The sequence below is a fragment of the Gossypium hirsutum genome, chromosome D05, assembly GCF_007990345.1.
Source record: "Gossypium hirsutum isolate 1008001.06 chromosome D05, Gossypium_hirsutum_v2.1, whole genome shotgun sequence".
NCBI lineage: Eukaryota > Viridiplantae > Streptophyta > Magnoliopsida > Malvales > Malvaceae > Gossypium > Gossypium hirsutum.
In genome coordinates, this window is record NC_053441.1 from 14,210,356 (window position 1) to 14,228,327 (window position 17,972).

At 31.1% G+C, this 17,972-nt stretch overlaps 1 protein-coding gene across 1 annotated transcript; it reads right to left on the bottom strand.

Moving 5' to 3' along the window:
• Window positions 1–1,468: 1,468 nt before the first annotated feature.
• Window positions 1,469–4,160, bottom strand: LOC107943698 (GDSL esterase/lipase At5g45960). The gene is made up of 5 exons (XM_016877480.2): window positions 3,627–4,160; window positions 3,397–3,527; window positions 3,056–3,289; window positions 1,873–2,143; window positions 1,469–1,750 (listed from the first exon to the last, which is right to left on the bottom strand). Exons 1-5 carry the CDS (start codon window positions 3,898–3,900, stop codon window positions 1,557–1,559), a joined length of 1,104 nt encoding a protein of 367 aa, XP_016732969.1. The 5' UTR covers window positions 3,901–4,160; the 3' UTR covers window positions 1,469–1,556.
• Between the last annotated feature and the right edge of the window lie 13,812 nt (window positions 4,161–17,972).

Sequence of the window (17,972 nt, forward strand, 5' to 3'; positions counted from 1 at the left end):
GGGTTGCAGCAACAGATTCATTTTCATTCTCTTCAGGTCTTGGAGTATCCAAAACATAAGCAATCTTCAAAGTTGATAACAAAAAGTGCATTTTTTTCTGCCATCGTCAAAATTGTCACCATCAAAACGATCAAGTTTAACAAAGTTGGAAGCCAACTCCCTTAGTGTTCCACTTTCATGTGTTGTGGTAGTCATCATGAAATATAACCTTAAAATTGTTAGTACAAAACTCCGGTAAGGAAAAAAACTCGAACACACGATCGGAACTCGAAAAGAAAAAGAAGAAATAGGACAGGCTCCAAGGCGTGTATCAAGCCACTATCTTTAAGGTTATATTCGCCCCCACTTATCTTCAGTGTGTAAACGAGTTCCAAGCAAATTAACCTCGAGGATACAATGAAGCCAATGACTATTTGCGTTTTGCACTGACGAGAATAGTCCACTATGCACTGAGTAATGTATAACAAAAACTCAATTTCTACAAAGGATTTCTGCAGCAATACTTTATAGAATAATCTAATAATATTAGAAAATGAAGGAAGAGAAGAAATAATATTAGAATTTGTTGATATGATTTCCAAATGAAATCCCATTCCTATTTATAGGAATTTTCATGTCTCTTCATAGAGACATCTTTCAATAGGTGTCTTTATGAATAAATAAATAATAATAATTATTCATTTAATTTTGTAACTATTCAAATAATATTTTTTGAATAGTTATAATTCTTTTTTAAAAAATCAAATGATATAACTTTTGACCAATGACCAAAAGTTTTATCTTTTGATTAATTACACCCATTCATTTATAGTTATTGGGATACTATAAATATTTGAAAATATTCCAACACTGACAGCTAAATTCAACGTGACTTGCGTAGTGGTATTCGGAGACTCCAGCGTGGATCCAGGGAATAACAACTATATTGCTACGCCCTTTAAGGGTAATTTCCTACCTTATGGGAAAGACTTCTTCAGAGGCCACCCGACTGGACGGTTCAGCAATGGAAGGCTAGCCACTGATTTTATTGGTAATTTACTGCCTTGTCTCTCAGACCTTGATATGTCAACTAGTTTCATACTGTAAATATAATTTTTACGCTTTCGAGTTTCCAAACGCCCTGCATCATCTTATCATTGGCATCAACTGCAGTTAAAAAATTGTTAGCAATAAAATAAGATTCAAATTTTAATGGAGCCTTCAAATTGTATTGGAATTGTCGAATTTGACTAAAATAATCGGTCGAGTATGGTACAAAAGTAGGTGGCTTATAGAAATGTCAATGGTGGACGAAATTATGGTAGTGCAAATTTCATTAATTTTAAAGCACTGGTAATTGATAAACCTCTAATTATGAATCATTTTTTTTTCTTTTTGCAAAATTTTCAGTCACATGTAAGCCTAAATGGTATCTGTTGCATTAAATTTACATGTCACCGAGCATTCAATGTACTAAACCACCCACACATGCAAAAAATATATATTATTTGTAAAGTAATATTAGCTTTAATTATATACATATCTATATATTTATACATCACTCCACCAGTCGAATATCAATCCTGGATCAATGAATCGATGACAGGACGACTAGCCATAAACAAGTTGATGTATGTCTTTTCAGTTGGGTGAATTGAGTCAAAAAATACATATTTAGATGCGTCGTTGCACACAAATGATCCTGGATTACACAAAAATCCTGCTTCTAAATAACCACTCCCACAGCAGCCATGGCTAACCTCATCGAAATCTGCAGAGAAATAATGGGAAAAATAAATATATAGCAGATGAAGAACGAAATCTGGGTTACTGATATAATTACAACGTAGAAATTAACCACACATTATATTTTAATTAGAAGATCATGCTTACCATGTTTTCCGAGCCCTTGAATAATATCAACCAATGGTGTGAAAATATCGACGTAAGTGATTTTTGAATCCAGATGAGCTAATCTACCCTGCATGGAATTCAGTTCATTTTGGAGCATTTGGTTATATTCCATTCCTACTTGAGATAACTTTTCTATGCAACCACGTTCGAGGATGGCGTTTTCAGAATAGAGAGTGATCACAGCCGGCAGACAACCCATGGGAGGCAGCCCAGTAACTGCGATTCTCCGAGCTCCTTCATCCCATAAATCCTGCGGTAAACATATATATACACACTAATTAATTAATCAACGCCTTCCAAGTTGTAGGGCTTGAAGACTGCCCTAGGGCCTAGGCTGTTCTATTATTCTTAAACACTGCCCTCCAATACCTATCCAGCAAGTTGATTGCAGTAAGTCAACCAATGGAAGAATTGGAAGGTGGTGGTATTTACCATGTAGTTAATGCTAGGACTCCATACATTCCTTACAGTCCTTTCTACGTGCATTACAAATTTGTTCAGATTACTTAAATTCGGCAGTAACTTTAAATATTTTATTTATCTGTACTGTTAAAAATTTGTGTGGCTGAAGAAATAATCATATAATAACACATGACATGTTATGCGTGACTCGTACTGATGTACAATAATAAAATTTTAACAGTAGAAATAGTTTATATTTTTAATAGAAGAACTGGTTTATTTTTTGATCTAATATATATGGACCAATATATTTATTTTTTGAGTAAAAAGAGCAAAGCAAAATACACCCAACCATGCAACCTTTTATGTTATCCAACAAATATATGAATGGAGGAGGTAACTATTTGTAACTCACATTTGAATAGTCAAATTTTGACTCAAGCCCCATATCCCTACAACCTTGATTAGCTAGCGTTTTTCTTATCCAGAAAATATATGGAATGTTGTAGCCACTTGTAACTCACAGTCGAAAAGTAAAATTTTGGACGGCTCAAGCAACCCCTCCCTCTTCATCAAAAGGTAGATGAATAAGTTATATACCATGAAACATATATGGTAAACTAGTAGCATTTGTAGGTTATCCCTAGTTATTAACAATCTACTCCTCCGTATCGTTAAAAATAGGAAATTAATTTTGGATTTGTTAAATATATTATTATGATCTCTTTGGATAATTGTAGTAGTTCTAATTAAGCCAAACCTGTAGGACTTGCTTAAAACTTTGCAAGACGAACTGTTGATAAGCTGAGACGGTATAGCTCTTTCGTCGAATTGGTAAGGTGAAATAGTTGACTACAAAGTCATTAGTACCACAACTGATGAGAAACACAGCTTCTTTGATAATAGCTTCCGTTCTTCTATTTCCAATGGCAGATTGCAGTCGGTTTTTATACTCTTTAAAATACTCCAGCTGCTTGGGTAATGAAATCACGCTCTGCATTTCAACACATTAACATTTAAACTTAGTTAGCTTTTCACACTCTACATTATAACGTATACATCAAAGAGAAAAAAAAGGGAAAAGGGAGATCAGATGCGGACAGATATCTGTGGTGTAAGTGGATCAAATCCAGAGCCGGCGGAGGCGAAGCTAACTCCTGTCATCAGCTCCTCAATGCTAAGGTTGGGATCCAAATATGGTGGCAAATATTCTTTTATGCCTACATAAGAAACTGCCCAAACGTACCAAATGAAAGCAGCTCAAGTTTACTTGCACCACAAAGGATAATGTACCAAATATCATGTTTCATTTGAATGGATAATCAACCTACCAATGAGATCGGTGGAAAGCTTCCCGTTAGTAAACCTTCCGGTCGGCACGTGGTCTCTAAAATCCTTTCCATAAGGAGGAAAATTGCCCCTAAACAGGGTCTTTACGTAGTTGTTGTTCCCAGGATCTACCGTCGAATCTCCAAAGACAAAAGCAGCCGTAATCTTGTTGTTGAAGGGCCTTGGCGTTAGCGAACCTTCAGCATGAGCAACAAAAAACATGTAGAGAGAGAGAAGAGTAAGAAGAGGAAAAGAAAATTTGTGACAAGACTCCATGTGATCCTCTAGTTTGATAGTGGGAACTGAACAATTTTTGGACTGATCGACTATTATTGAGTGTATGGGGGATATGCTTATTTAATATAGCCTCCCATTAGCCAGCGTTATTTTTTGTCTGTCACAAAGGTGAAAGTGGGACAACTTCAAGCAGCAGTTTAAGTTTCTTGACAAAAAAAAAAAAAAAACAACAACATCACTAATGTACAGTGTTTTATCGCCCTTTCTATATTAGTTTGGTTGCTGTAGTTTGGAAGCCTAACCTTTCCTGATTAGTCTTTAGCTTCTCAACTACCAAATTACAGAGCAAAATTTGCCAAATTAAAATTAGTCAGAGGCTTTTTACATATCGGGAAACAGTATCCTTTTGACAAAATTTTGCTTTGGTAAATTAGCAGTTGAAAACGTTGTACTGAACATTTTTTATACATAGTAGTAACTATGTTGTGTCACTAAAACTTGTCCAAAACGACTATTATTGAAGTCTTGTAAAACGGGTTTTTTTCCCATTTGATTACCCAAAAGTGATTGAGTGTGTTGAAACTTGAAAGTAAGAAGCTTCTGCTACAAATTTGGTTGTTTCGTGTCCATGACTTTGGTCGACAATTACATGATACTATGAAATGTTAATCTCATAGACGTGGTAAGCTACTTATGGGGTTTAGCATTTTAGATTTAAAGTTGAGATAAACACTCTGCTCTAATTATTTCCCTAACAAGTTAATGCTACTGCGTATATATATATACACATTAATTATCAGAAGATGAGGTGGTTACTAATTAATGAAGGGATGTCCCAACACGGAATATATAAAATTATATTTTACACCCAATAAGAGAAAAGATGTGGAGCCACTATTAAGAGGAAACAGCCACAAGATTAAATAAAATAATATATATATATAAACAGTTGAGATATATATGGTGAGGATGAAGATCCATAAACGTGTTAACATTTTTGCCTTATGCAGTGAGCTATGGGCCTATATTATAAATATATAAAATTTTCACTGTAAATTTCAGAACTCTATTTGCTTTTCGATATCATCACACACAAAAATGGGGGGATGGCTGGTGCCTGGAGCAGATTCCTGTTTATTTTAAGTTGTTTGCAGAGCTATTCATCACCAGAAAAAAAGACAAAGTTATAAACAAATAAACAGAGATTGAAAAGTTTTCAAGCCAATCGAATTGAAAATGTGTTGCCATAATAGAGGTATGGATCAGAGTCTGGACACTCAAGTTGAGGCAGCTTCAAGTGCCCGTTACATCGAAAGCATAATCTAATGGGAGAAATTAATGTGGGTGTCCCAACTTTCCTTTAAAAAATTGACAGTTTCAGAACAGATTAGTTTATCATTTCCTCTCTCTCCCAGCTCCAAAATTCTGCTGTATGGAAAAAGTACAGTGAGATAGCAACAGGATGAGCGAATAAGTTGTCGGAGAAGACACATTATGTTTGTGAAAGAAAATGATGATGTGAATCCACAAAAGTAGAATTTTATCGTTCTGGATACCATGTAAATATTTTAACTTGTATAGGCATTTCATATTCATCGTGAACATATATATGTTATATAGCGTGCAGTGTATGTTAATTAATCAAAATTTGTTAGTAATGCCATTATGACACAGCTGCAAGTACTCCAATGGTGACCCCTGAACCACTATTTGCAACTAAACATGGACACTTTTTTCTTTTGTTCTGAATTTAGGACTCAACCACTTTTGGTTTGTTTTTTTGGACTGGTGACTCAACCACCAATTTACTTGAAAGCTAATGTTATTAGCTTATTGAGGTAAAGTAAAATGAGTATAAAATTAAAGAAATAATCGTCATATAATAAAGCTTTGAATGGTTGATCTTTAGTTACATTCTCTTACATCAAACTTTTGAAGGATGGTGAGATGTGATATTAGAATTTGAACCCACTATTTCTTTTATCATTACAATTTGTGCTCCTTTTTTTAAAAAAATTACGGGGTTTGCCATCGTGGGTGCTTTTATTTTTGGTAAATCCTACAATTGGACATACAATTTTCATAAGTTTTTATTTTGGATATTAAAAATAAAAAAATTTGCAAATTGGCGCTGTCATTAACAACTGTATTCATTTTAGTTGTAACAGCCCAATTTTGGGCCTAGTCGGAACAGTGGTTTTGGGACCACAAATCCGACGAGAATAAAATTTATTTTTATTATATTTTTATGGTCTACGATTTCACAAAATGATTTTACGAAAATTTTGTTCAAAAATTTCGACATTTGGGCACTCAATTTAGTCAAAAGGACTAAACTGTAAAAAATGCTAAAGTTGAAATCTACATGTTAGAGGTGTCCAATTGTTATGAAATTTTAAATTGGAGGTCCTTATATGGTAATTAGACCATTGGTTAATTTGGTGGACAGTTAGGCATGTTTCCAAAGTTTTCATTAAGGGTATTTTGGTCATTTAGTTATTAAAATGAATTAAAAACAAATTGAAAAGCCAATTTTTGTCCGTCTTCAACCCCTAGGCCGAAAATTGCATGGAGAAACCATGGCTAGGGTTTTTCAAGCATCCAAGTTCGATTGTAAGTCCGTTCTAGCCCTGTTTTTAATGATTTTTACGTTTTTGAAATCCTCGTAACAAGATTTACCTATTTTTACCATTATTTTGAACTAGGGTTTGTGTTTAAAAATTTACCCATGAATTATATGCATTTATTTTGATGTTTTATGGAAGAATATGAATGTTTGGAGTGTGATGAATGTCTTTTACTAAGTGATTTTCGTTGAAAATGCCTAAAAGGATTAATTTGTAAAAGTTATAAAATATGTCACAAGTGTGCGAATAAGGGAGAATTGTAGACTGCTATAGTTATGAAAATGGTTCGGCTAGGCCTAAAATGCAAGTAAATTGAATAAAAATTATTTTACGAGCCTAGGGGAAAAAATGTAATTTTTTCAAAAGTGATTTTTGGACTAAATTGAATAATGTGAGTGTTAAGTAAGTTAAATGTGTTATTATAAATCAAGAAAGACTAGAAATTGACTTTGATCAGTGAAAAAGAAAAGTGAGAAATTTCTCGGTTGAACCTCCAAAATAGAAAAGATACGAATGAAGTGACAATAATGATCACATGTGTGGCACAGGCTGTGTGCAAGCCACTATGTGAAAGAGATAGTAATGGTCACGTGTGTAGTACTATGTGCAGGCTACTACGTGTACCGGGTACCATTGATTATAAAGGTGGTTGCTGTGTGCTGATTCTGTAACAGCCCGAATTTAGGCTAGTCGGAATAGTGGTTTCGGGACCACAAATTCGATGAGAAAAAAAATATTTTCATTATATTTTTATGGTTTACGATTTCACAAAATGATTTACGTTAAAATTTCGTTCGAAAATTTTGACGTTTGGGTACTCAATTTAGTCAAAAGGACTAAATTGTAAAAAGTGCAAAAGTTGAGTTCTATATGTTAGAGGTGTCCAATTGTTATGAAATTTTAAATTGGAGGTCTTTCTATGGTAATTAGACCATTGGTTAAGTTGGTGGACAAAAATGGGTATGGTTAGGCATGTTTCCAAAGTTTTTCATTAAGGGCATTTTGGTCATTTAGTTATTAAAATGAATTGAAAAAAAATTTAAAAGCCAATTTTTTTCCGTCTTCAACCCCTAGGCCGAAAATTGCATGGAGAAACCATGGCTAGGGTTTTTCAAGCTTCCAAGTTCGATTGTAAGTCTGTTCTATCCCCGTTTTTAATGATTTTTACGTTTTTGAAATCCTTGTAACAAGATTTACCTATTTTTACCATTGTTTTGAACTAGGGTTTGTGTTTAAAAATTTACCCATGAATGATATGCATGTATTTTGATGTTTTATGGAAAAATATGAATGTTTGGAGTGTGATAAACGATTTGTACTAAGTAATTTTCGATGAAAATGACTAAAAGGATTAATTTGTAAAAGTTATAAAATATGTCACAAGTGTGTGAATAAGTGAGTATTGTGGAATGCTATAGTTATGAAAATGGTTCAGCTAGGCCTAAAATGCAAGGAAAATGAATAAAAATTATTTTATGAGCCTAGGGGCAAAATTGTAATTTTGTGAAACTTTAGGGGCAAAATTGTAATTTTCCAAAGTATGATTTTTGGACTGGAATGAATAGTGTGAAGGTTATATAAGTTAAATGTATTGTTATAAATCAAGAAAAACGAGAAATTGAAATTGATCGATAAAAAGAAAAGTGAGAAAAAGTGAAAAATTCCTGAATGAACCTTTGGAATAAAAAGGGATACGAATGAAATGACAGAAATGATCACATGTCTGACACGGATTGTGTGTAGGCCACTATGTAAAAGTGAAAGTAATGGTCACGTGTGTAGTACTATGTGCAGGCTACTATGTGTACCGGAATGATAGGTCGCATGTGTAGTACTATGTGCAGGCTATTATGCGTACTGGATAGTTTCGATCACGTGTGTAGTACTATGTGCAGGCTACTACGTGTATCAGATGGTAATGGTCACATGTGTAGTACTATATGCAGGCTACTATGTGAACTGAACATCATTGATTAGTAAGGTGGTTGCTATGTGCTGATTCCACCGGACATCATTGATTAATAAGGGGGTTGCTATGTGCTAAATCCACCGAGTATCTGTTATTATTCCGAAGTGTTCATCGGGAAATTGACTAAGTATAATTGAATAATGAATATAGGTGTGGAATTGAATTGAATATCGACTTAGAAATGGAAAAGTGAATTTTGAATTGAATTGTGATTGAAAGTGAAAAAGTGAAATTATGAAAGAGTATATTTAGCAATAAAACAGTTTACACAACAACAGTTGTGTGACTTTGAAAAATCACCAAAAATGATGGATATTGAATTAGAGGCTGAACAATATATGAAATTGAAGCTGAATGAGTCTATTTTCACATAAAAGAAACAGAGCAAGCAAAAGAGTTATATATTTTGAGATATTTGAAGTTTAGTTAGACATAGTCAGAATGAGTTCGGAATCCCCTATTTTGACTTTGGAAAATTGTCAAAAATGGTAAAAAATAATTATGGGATAAATTTCTTATGTTTAGAATCCTCAGTGAATCTATTTTCAAGATAAAGAAACAGAAACAATATCTGAATTCTTTACAATGAGATAATTAATTTTAAGTGAAGAGAGATTAGAACTATCGAGCTATGAAACAGGGGAAACTTTAAAGAATAAACTGTACTATTTGGCTAAACCAAAAATTCTAAAAATTTTATGTTAAGAAGATATGTGAACCTAGTTTTCGAGAAAATTTACGGATATTAATTTGGAGTTCTGTAGCTTCAGGTAAAAATAATTTAGTGACTCTGACTCGAATAGACAGCTTTGAATATACATGTGAGTGAATAGTGAAATTGTAATTAATGTTGTTTAAGTGTGTTATACACATTAAGGATGTGGAATGGAGAGGAGGAGGAGGAAAATTGGAAGAACATATGAATGATTTGTGTATAATTAGCCATGTGCTCGATTATAATCGATAAACGATTGAAAAGAAATGATGTTTATAATTGTGCATTATTAGTTATAGTTAAAGTTCATGTGAGAAAATAAAGTTTCATAGTATGTGTATGTGGTATACTTGGCATATGATTTGGTATGTAGCAATGTCAGTAATGGTTTATGAATTAACTCATGTTGATAAGTTTGATACATAAATAAATGTGGTGCTTATCCATGCTTATAATGCTTATACTATATGTTTATTTGGCTAGCATATGTTTGGTGTGTATGCTTAGGCTTTGGCCAAGTTGTGGCTGGATTACGCCACATTAAATTTATAAAATTATGCATTGAGATGGTAAATGTCTAGATGGAAATATGCTTGTGATCATAAAAGGGTGGTAATGTTTAAAGTTTGTAATCTTTATTAAGATGATTTATCATGTGGTTAGTCTTCAAAAAGACTAGCTTGCAACTATGGTTGAGTGTAATGTTTATATCTTGTGTGATATGCATAGGAAACGGGAGTGGAAAGGAAATGAAATACTAGATTCATGCTTGAAGTGTAAAATGATGCAAAAAGGGGACGTTAAGTTAAACGATAAATATATATTAGTATTGAACTTAATAAAATTGAATTGTACGTGAATTAAATGGAAATTGCAAATGACATGATTTGAATTAAATGAATTATTATGGTATTGAAATGTATATTGGATTGAGAAATTGAATTGAATCGTGAACATGAGAATCATGAATTAAATGAAATGGAAATGAAGTATTGAATTGCATGAGTATGCATTGGGTCTCAGAAGCCCTATTTGTTACAAATATAGTATTTTGAAGTTATATCGTGAAGATTTATAAAAGCATGTTAAAAATTTGAAGAGTTTAAATTTGAATGAAATTTTATAACTCGGTTTAACATGTTTATAAGTGTATTTGTTCTGGTAATGTCTCGTACCCTATTCCGGCGTCGAATACGGGTAAGGGGTGTTACAATGTGACATCGCCAGATTCGGTCATAACATTTAGACCGGATTTGGGGTGTTACAGATTCCACCAGGTATCATTGATTATAAAGGTGGTTGTTGTATGCTGATTCCACCGGGTACTATTGATTATGAAGGTGGTTGCTATGTGCTGATTCCACCGAGTATCATTGACTATAAGGGTGGTGCTATGTGCTGATCCACCGTGTATCTGTTATTATTCCGAAGTGTTCATCGGGAAATTGACTAAATGAAAATACATGAGATCAAGTAAAGACTAATTGTAATTGAATATGACTATGTGATGAATGATTGCAGGTATAACTGTGAAAATTTATGAAAAATGTGCTTGATATTTGATCAAACTATCGGTAAGATGCAATGGAGTAAGTGAAATTATGAAAGAGTAAATTTAGCAACAAAACAGTTTTGGACAACAGCAGTTGTATGAATTTGAAAAATCACCAAAAATGGTGGAAATCGAATTAGAGAGTGAATAAGATATGAAATTAAATCTGAATGAATCTATTTTCACATAAAAGAGACAGAGTAAGCAAATAAATTTTATATTATGAGATATTCGAATTTTAGTGAGATAGGGCTAGAATGATTTTGGAATCCCCTGTTCTGACTTTGGAAAATCATTAAAAATTGTACAAAAATAATTATGGGATAAAATTTATATGTTTAGAATCCTAAATGAGTATATTTTCAAAATAAACAAATGAGAACATTATCCGAATTCTATACTATGAAATAACTAATTTTTAGTGAAGAAATGTCAGAACTGTCGAACAATGAAATAGGGGAATTTTAAAGAATAAACTGTACTTATTGGATAAGCAAAAAATTATGAAAATTTTATGGTAAGAAGATATATGAGTCTGGTTTCAGGGAAAATTAATGGATCTTAATTTGGAGCTTGTTAGCTCGAGATATAAATAAATTAGTGACTCTGGCTCAGACAGACAGTTTGAATTTACATACAGGAAAATAATGAAAGTATGAATAATGTTGTTTAAGTGTGTTATACACATTAAGGATGCGGAATGGAGAGGAGGAGGAGGAAAATTGAGAAATATATGAATGATTTGTGTATAATTAGTAATATGCTCGATTATAATTGATAAACGATGAAATAGAAATGATGCTTATATTTGAGCATTATTGGTCATGATTTAAGCTCATGTGGGAAAATAAAGTTTCATAATATGTGTGTATGGTATATTTGGAATATGATTTAGCTTGAAGTAATGTGTTGAATGGTTTATGAATTAACACATGTTGGTAAGTTTGATACATTAATAAATGTTGTGCTCATCCATGCTCATAATGTTTATGCTATATGTTTATTTGGTTAACATATTTGATGTACATGCTTAGGCTTTGACCAAGTTTTGGCTGGATTGTGCCACGTTAAACTTATGAGTTATGCATTGAAATGGTAAGTGCCTAAATGGAAATATGCTTGTGATCATGACAGGGGTGGTAAGGTTTAAATTATGTAATCTCTAGTGAAATAGTTTATCATGTGGTTAGTTCCAAAAAGAATTATGCTTAAATGCACTAGCTTGCGACTATGGTTAAACAATATGTTTATGTCTTATGTGATATGCATAGGAAACGGGTGTGGAAAGGTAATGAAATAGTAATTTCATATTTGAAGTGAAAAATGACGAAAAAGGGGATGATGAGTTGAATTGATGTTGTTATTTAAGATAAAGTGATATTTTCATTGCAAAATTGAGAATTTCATAAATGTGTTAATGAATGGTATAATCGAAAAACATTGAGTTAAATGGTAAATACGTATTAGTATTAAACTTACTAATATTGAATTGTACGTGAATTAAATGGAAATTGCTAGTGATATGATTTGAATTGTGAGCAGGAGAAATTGTGAACTGAATAAAATAGAAATGAAGCATTGAATTGCATGGGTATGTATCGGGTCTCATAGGCCTTATTTATTATGAATATAATATTTTGAGGGTATATTGTGAAGAATTATAAAAGCATGTTAAAATTTTTTTGAAAGTTTTAATTTAGATGAAATTTTATAATACGGTTAAATACGTTTACAAGCGTTTGTGTTCTGGTAATGCCTCGTACCCTATTCTGGTATCGAATACGGGTAAGGGGTGTTACATTAGTCACCAAATTTTAATAAGTTTTCATTTTGGTCACCCCGTTAACTCAATGTTATTATTCACTCATTTTAGTCACTCAACTTTAATAAATTTTCATTTTGGTCAATCATTTACTTTTTAAAAATTTATTTTATTTTATTAATTCCTTATAAAACTCAGGTAATTTTATTAATCCTAAAAAGGAAAAAATAAAAAATAAAATTAATTTTTAAAAAGATAAAATGAGTGACTAAAATGCCAACGCATTAAAGTTGGGTAACTAAAATGAGTGTATAGTAACATAGAATTAAGGTCAGATGATCAAAATAAAAATTTATTAAAGTTGGATGACTAAAATGGAAACGGTTGTTAATAGCAGTGCCTAATTAGTAATTTTATTTTTATTTTTTCTGCCCAAAATGAAAGCTTATAAAAGTTGGATGGTCAAATGTGTAGTTTACCCTTTTATTTTTTTTTAATTATCAGAGAAAGGTATAAAAGAACCCATACAGGGGAAGCCCATTATGGGAAAATATCGTAAATTTTTGACAAATGAAAGTGTCAGCTAAATACATCAGATAATAAAATTTAATAATTTTGTAGAGCTTAACTAATATATTAATTACCTTAAAAAGTTAATAAATTAAAAAAAATATTTGGTACGACATCAGTGAGTTTTAAATTTTATAAAATTATATTAAAAGAATATTTTAAAAAAAATATGACAATTTATTAAGATGACTGTAGAATAAACTAATATAGTAAATACTAACTCATATGTTTATTAATAACTTCTAAAAAAATTTTAAAAAAAATATTTGGTACATTATTAATGGAGTTTTTAAATTTTACAAACAGAGTTAGAGAGTCGATAAATATTCTATAGGGTTATAATAAATTATTAAAAAATATATATTTTAAAAAATAAACACATGTCAAAACTTTAATGTTGCATGTGTAATAATAACACATGAAATATATAATAGTCCTTTTTTTAGTAGTGTCGGAAACAATGGCTTCAGGGCCACCAAATTCGACAAGTAAGTTCGTAAATATATTATTTAATATTTACGAGTCAAATGTGATTTTTAAAAGGGTTTTTGATTTGATAATTTATGTTATGTAAGTGATTTATTAAGTTCAAGTGGCTTTAGAAAATAATGTATCGAAACCTTGTTTTTATAAACTGAACCGTAAATATTTTTATAAATATTTACGGAGCGTCATTAAGGTGATATTAAAGTTTCGTTAAGAAATTTTAACATTTTGATAGTTAATTAATTAAAAAGAATCATATTTAAAGAAAAGTGCATTCCCGGGACTCTGTTCCCTTAAATCGGACTACGAAGCCAGTTGTGTAGTTAATTAGGTTTCGGTTAAGTGAATTTACTTGAATTAAAAGTAAATTAGGTATAAAGACTAAATTAGTTATAGGGTAAAAGTTAAATTATAGACTAAAGAAAAATTAAAAAGATTAAAGAAACAATTATGCCATTGTTTCTTTATGGGACGGCATAAGATAGATTTTCCTTGTGAAATCATTATAAAACTTTAAGTTAATAATATTTACTTAAGTATTAAGTATATATTATATTATATTATATTATATTATAATAAAACAAAACAATATAATAATGTATAATAAAACAAATAAATGAAAGAAAAAGAAATAGAAAGTGAAACGAAACAGAAGGGAAAAAGAAAGAAAAAAAAGAAAAGAAAGAAAGGCTAAGGGTTTCAATTGTTTAAAGCTCAATTGGCTAGTCAATTTAGTCCATTTTTTCTTTTAATTTTTATGTTTTTAGAATTCCGGTATTAAATACTATCCGACCCATGTCAAAATTTTAGAAATTATTGAGTTTTAAGTGTTGTCTATGTTGAATAATTTTAGTATTTGGGATTAAATTGATAGATTTTTAAGTTAGAAGTGAAAAAGGATTGAATTGTAGAATAAATTTTGAGTAATAGGGATTAAATTGTGAAAAAATTAAAATTTATGGATTTAAGTGAAATTAGAGAGTTAAATCTAGTTTAAAGTGGAAATTGAATGAAAATGTAGAATTGATTGTGAAGAAATAAAATTAGCCTCGGTTTAGGGACTAAATTGAAATTTAGACAAATATTGAGTAAAAATTAAAATATGCAATATGAAATTGAATTGTATTGTATTGATGAATTTTAACTGTTTTAATTCCGTAGCTAACGTCGTACCAAAATCCTGGATTAAAAAGGGGAAAGATAAAGTCGACGTGGAATAGCTCGGAATTTCTGATTTGTATTTCTATAATCCAAATCTAATTATTAATTATTGTATTTTGATTTAATGCTTATGGTAAGTGGTTGAGGTGAGTATTTGGTATTTTGATATTGAATTGAATTAAAGTTGATGGAAATTGATTGAATTGGTATATATATTATGATTGTATTGATTATTTGATTTGAATTGAATTTATGGGATTATATGAAAAATTGATATTGGTTATTGGTTGTTTTTGAAATGTCAAATTTAAACCCTATTAACTGTATCGAGCTGAGTCGGATATAGATGGCATGCCATAGGATTGGAAGAGTTCAGGGATTTCTTCGACTTTGAGTCGATGAGACACTAGGTGTCAATTTACTATACTTCGAATTAATTCAATAAGGCACTGGGCGTCAATTTATTTCGGTTTAACCGATGAGACACTGGGTGCCAATTTATTACTTCGAATTATCTAATGAGGCACTGGGTGCTAAACTGGTGTGTTTTGGTTAGATTCATGTATCCGTCCGAGTCCAAGTCGTGTTAATAGGGATAAATGAATAATAAAGTATTATAATTGATATTCAAATGGTATGGTATGAGAAATGGAAGTGAAATAGTGAATTGAAAATAGAATGTGAAATATGTTGCAAATATATGGAATATATGAGTTATATACTCATGAAATGACTATGGAATGGATATTGCAATTGTATAATGAAATGTGAAATAAATTGTGAAAAGCTATTTATATAGCAAGTATGAGAATTGAGATATTTGTGAAACAAATGAAATATGATTAGGTTGTTGTAGTAATTAAATATAAATTTGTGTTTATATTTCAATTGTATATTTGTAATTTCTTATCTTTAAATATTCGGATTATAGAATTACCACTGAATTTTACTCAGCTTACGGTTTTGTTTCCCGTGCACAAGTTAGGTACTTAACTTTTGATCGCGGATTCAGCATCCAATAACGATCCCGAACTCAAATGTGGCGATGTTTATCCTTTGTGCCGGTATGTACCTAGGGTGTCTAAATAATAGTTATTTTGTGGTTTGATTGTAAATGAGGTTATAAGTTTAATTTTGGTTGGTTTTATACATATAAATATGTGTTTCTTTTTTAAACCATATTATGGCATGATTAATTGAACTAAATCTAGATAGGTGCATGTGAATTTAATTTTGTATTTAAGTGTTCATGAACTAGGCAAATTGATTTGGATTTGGTATGTTTATAATTTGGATTAAAATGATACTTTGATGACTTGTTTTGATGATATGAAATGTTTAAAATTTATGTCTGTTTGGTTTGTAAACTCCGATAATGTTCCGTAACTCGGTTACGGCGAGGGATAAGGGTTGGGGGTGTTACAAAATATTCACGATATTAAAATGTAAAAAATAGGTTAAATTGTTTATAATTGTGTTGTCATCAATCTTAAGTCAGTCTCGAGTTATTTTGTGACACCATCTCAATCAATAACATTATTAATACTAGAAATCCTATCAAACAAGTATGTGCGTGAAACCACAGATTTAGAACATAGATGTTTGTTTAAAAATAACATAAAATAAATAATAAAATATATGGTTTAAAACTAATTAATCATAATAACACATAAAGTATGTACAATATTAAAATAAAAAGTAGATTAAATTATGAGTAAAACGAAATTTACACACATAAATTCATCAGATAAACAATACTAAATACGCTACAATTATTTATCATGATTTTGTTAACAATTGTGAGTTAATATCGAGTTGACTTATAACACTAACTCAATTAATAACATTATTAATATATATAATTAATGGAGATAATAAATTATACATATTAAAATGAAAATACAGAATATTAGAGTGATAAATTTAATATTTTAATAATTTAATTCATACGAGTTGAAATCTTTAGGGGAATTTGATGCGGCTGAAGCCCTGAACCCCATTCATCAAATGCATTAACTTGCATTGGCCTACGAAGCTTTCTACCCGTACCCACTACCCGCCGCATTTGCATCATACTCTCCCATCTTTCTTTGGTTAATTTTAATTAACCCTTTAATTCGTTTTAAATGTTGAAGCATGTGGCCTTATAATAACAAAATGTTGTTATAGTTGAAATTGGTTTCCTTAATTAAGGATGTCAATGCTTGGACCTCAAGAAAAATGGATTTTGCATTGATGCACATGCAACTACCGGATTGATTTGAAATCACAAATCGGATTTACATGAAATAAAATAAAATTTCAATATTATAAAGCTCAAAAGGTTGTCAATTATCTGTAGCTAATGTTTTAGATTCTTAATTTTCAATAATTAAAATTTTAAAAAAATCAATCATTTTATTGAACGCCGGTAATTTCCTTCACCCTAATTTCTTCGGTTAATCCCATTTTTCTTTGTTTTTTTTTTCTATTGATTCTATTTTTCTTCAATTTTTATTCTTTTCTTTCAATTTTTTGTCATTCAAGGCGGAAATTATTCGCAATTTCAAATGAACAGAAATTAAAGTATTATCCACCTAGGAAAGTATTATGCTAGTGAAGCATCTCAAAGAAATAATTGATGAAGGTACCCAATATTGACAATTTTCTCTGGTTGCTCAATTTCTGGGATACCATCGAATCTTGAAGTATTATAAAATGATAACTCATTTATGAGGTAAAAAAGGGAACTAATCATGAAATCTATAAGTGTAACTTGTTTCTTCTTCGGTTTTTTAATAGTGACACTTGAGAACGACCCTAGGCATTTTTCAAAAAACTCCAATAATTTTGAGGAGATGAACTCCAAACATGAAGAGTCTAGATTTCAACACATCCAAATCTCATTTGAGTAGGATCCTTTTGGAATTGTTTACATAGAAAGGACTCAACCACATCGTTAGTGCGATTGGGAATCCGCTCTACACGGATGTTATAATAGCTAGAAGGCAACAATTGGCATTTGCAAAGGTGTGTGTAAAGGTAACTACTAGCTCAACTAAGCCTAGATTTATTGATGTTACACTAAGTGATGGCTCCAATTCATTCATTAAGGTGGAAGTTCCATAGTTTCCACTTTGATGTTCTGAGTGCAAGACCTTGGGACATTATGAGAAACTTTGTCCTAAGAAGCAGGTTAAAGCTATTCAAATTTGGAAACCCAAAGAATCTTCAGTTGTGATGACTACAAATTCAGACTTAGGTGTAATAGTAGAGAAATTGGTTTCTGA

What these genes read in the sequence shown, in the direction of transcription:
- LOC107943698 (XM_016877480.2), bottom strand. Translation starts at nt 3,900, where the DNA reads ATGGAGTCTTGTCACAAATTTTCTTTTCCTCTTCTTACTCTTCTCTCT. An exon ending in GCTTTCCACCGATCTCATTG is followed by an intron (nt 3,528 to 3,626) that starts GTAGGTTGATTA and finishes ACGTTTGGGCAG; the next exon opens with TTTCTTATGTAGGCATAAAA. An exon ending in GTTTTAAGCAAGTCCTACAG is followed by an intron (nt 2,144 to 3,055) that starts GTTTGGCTTAAT and finishes TGTTTACCGCAG; the next exon opens with GATTTATGGGATGAAGGAGC.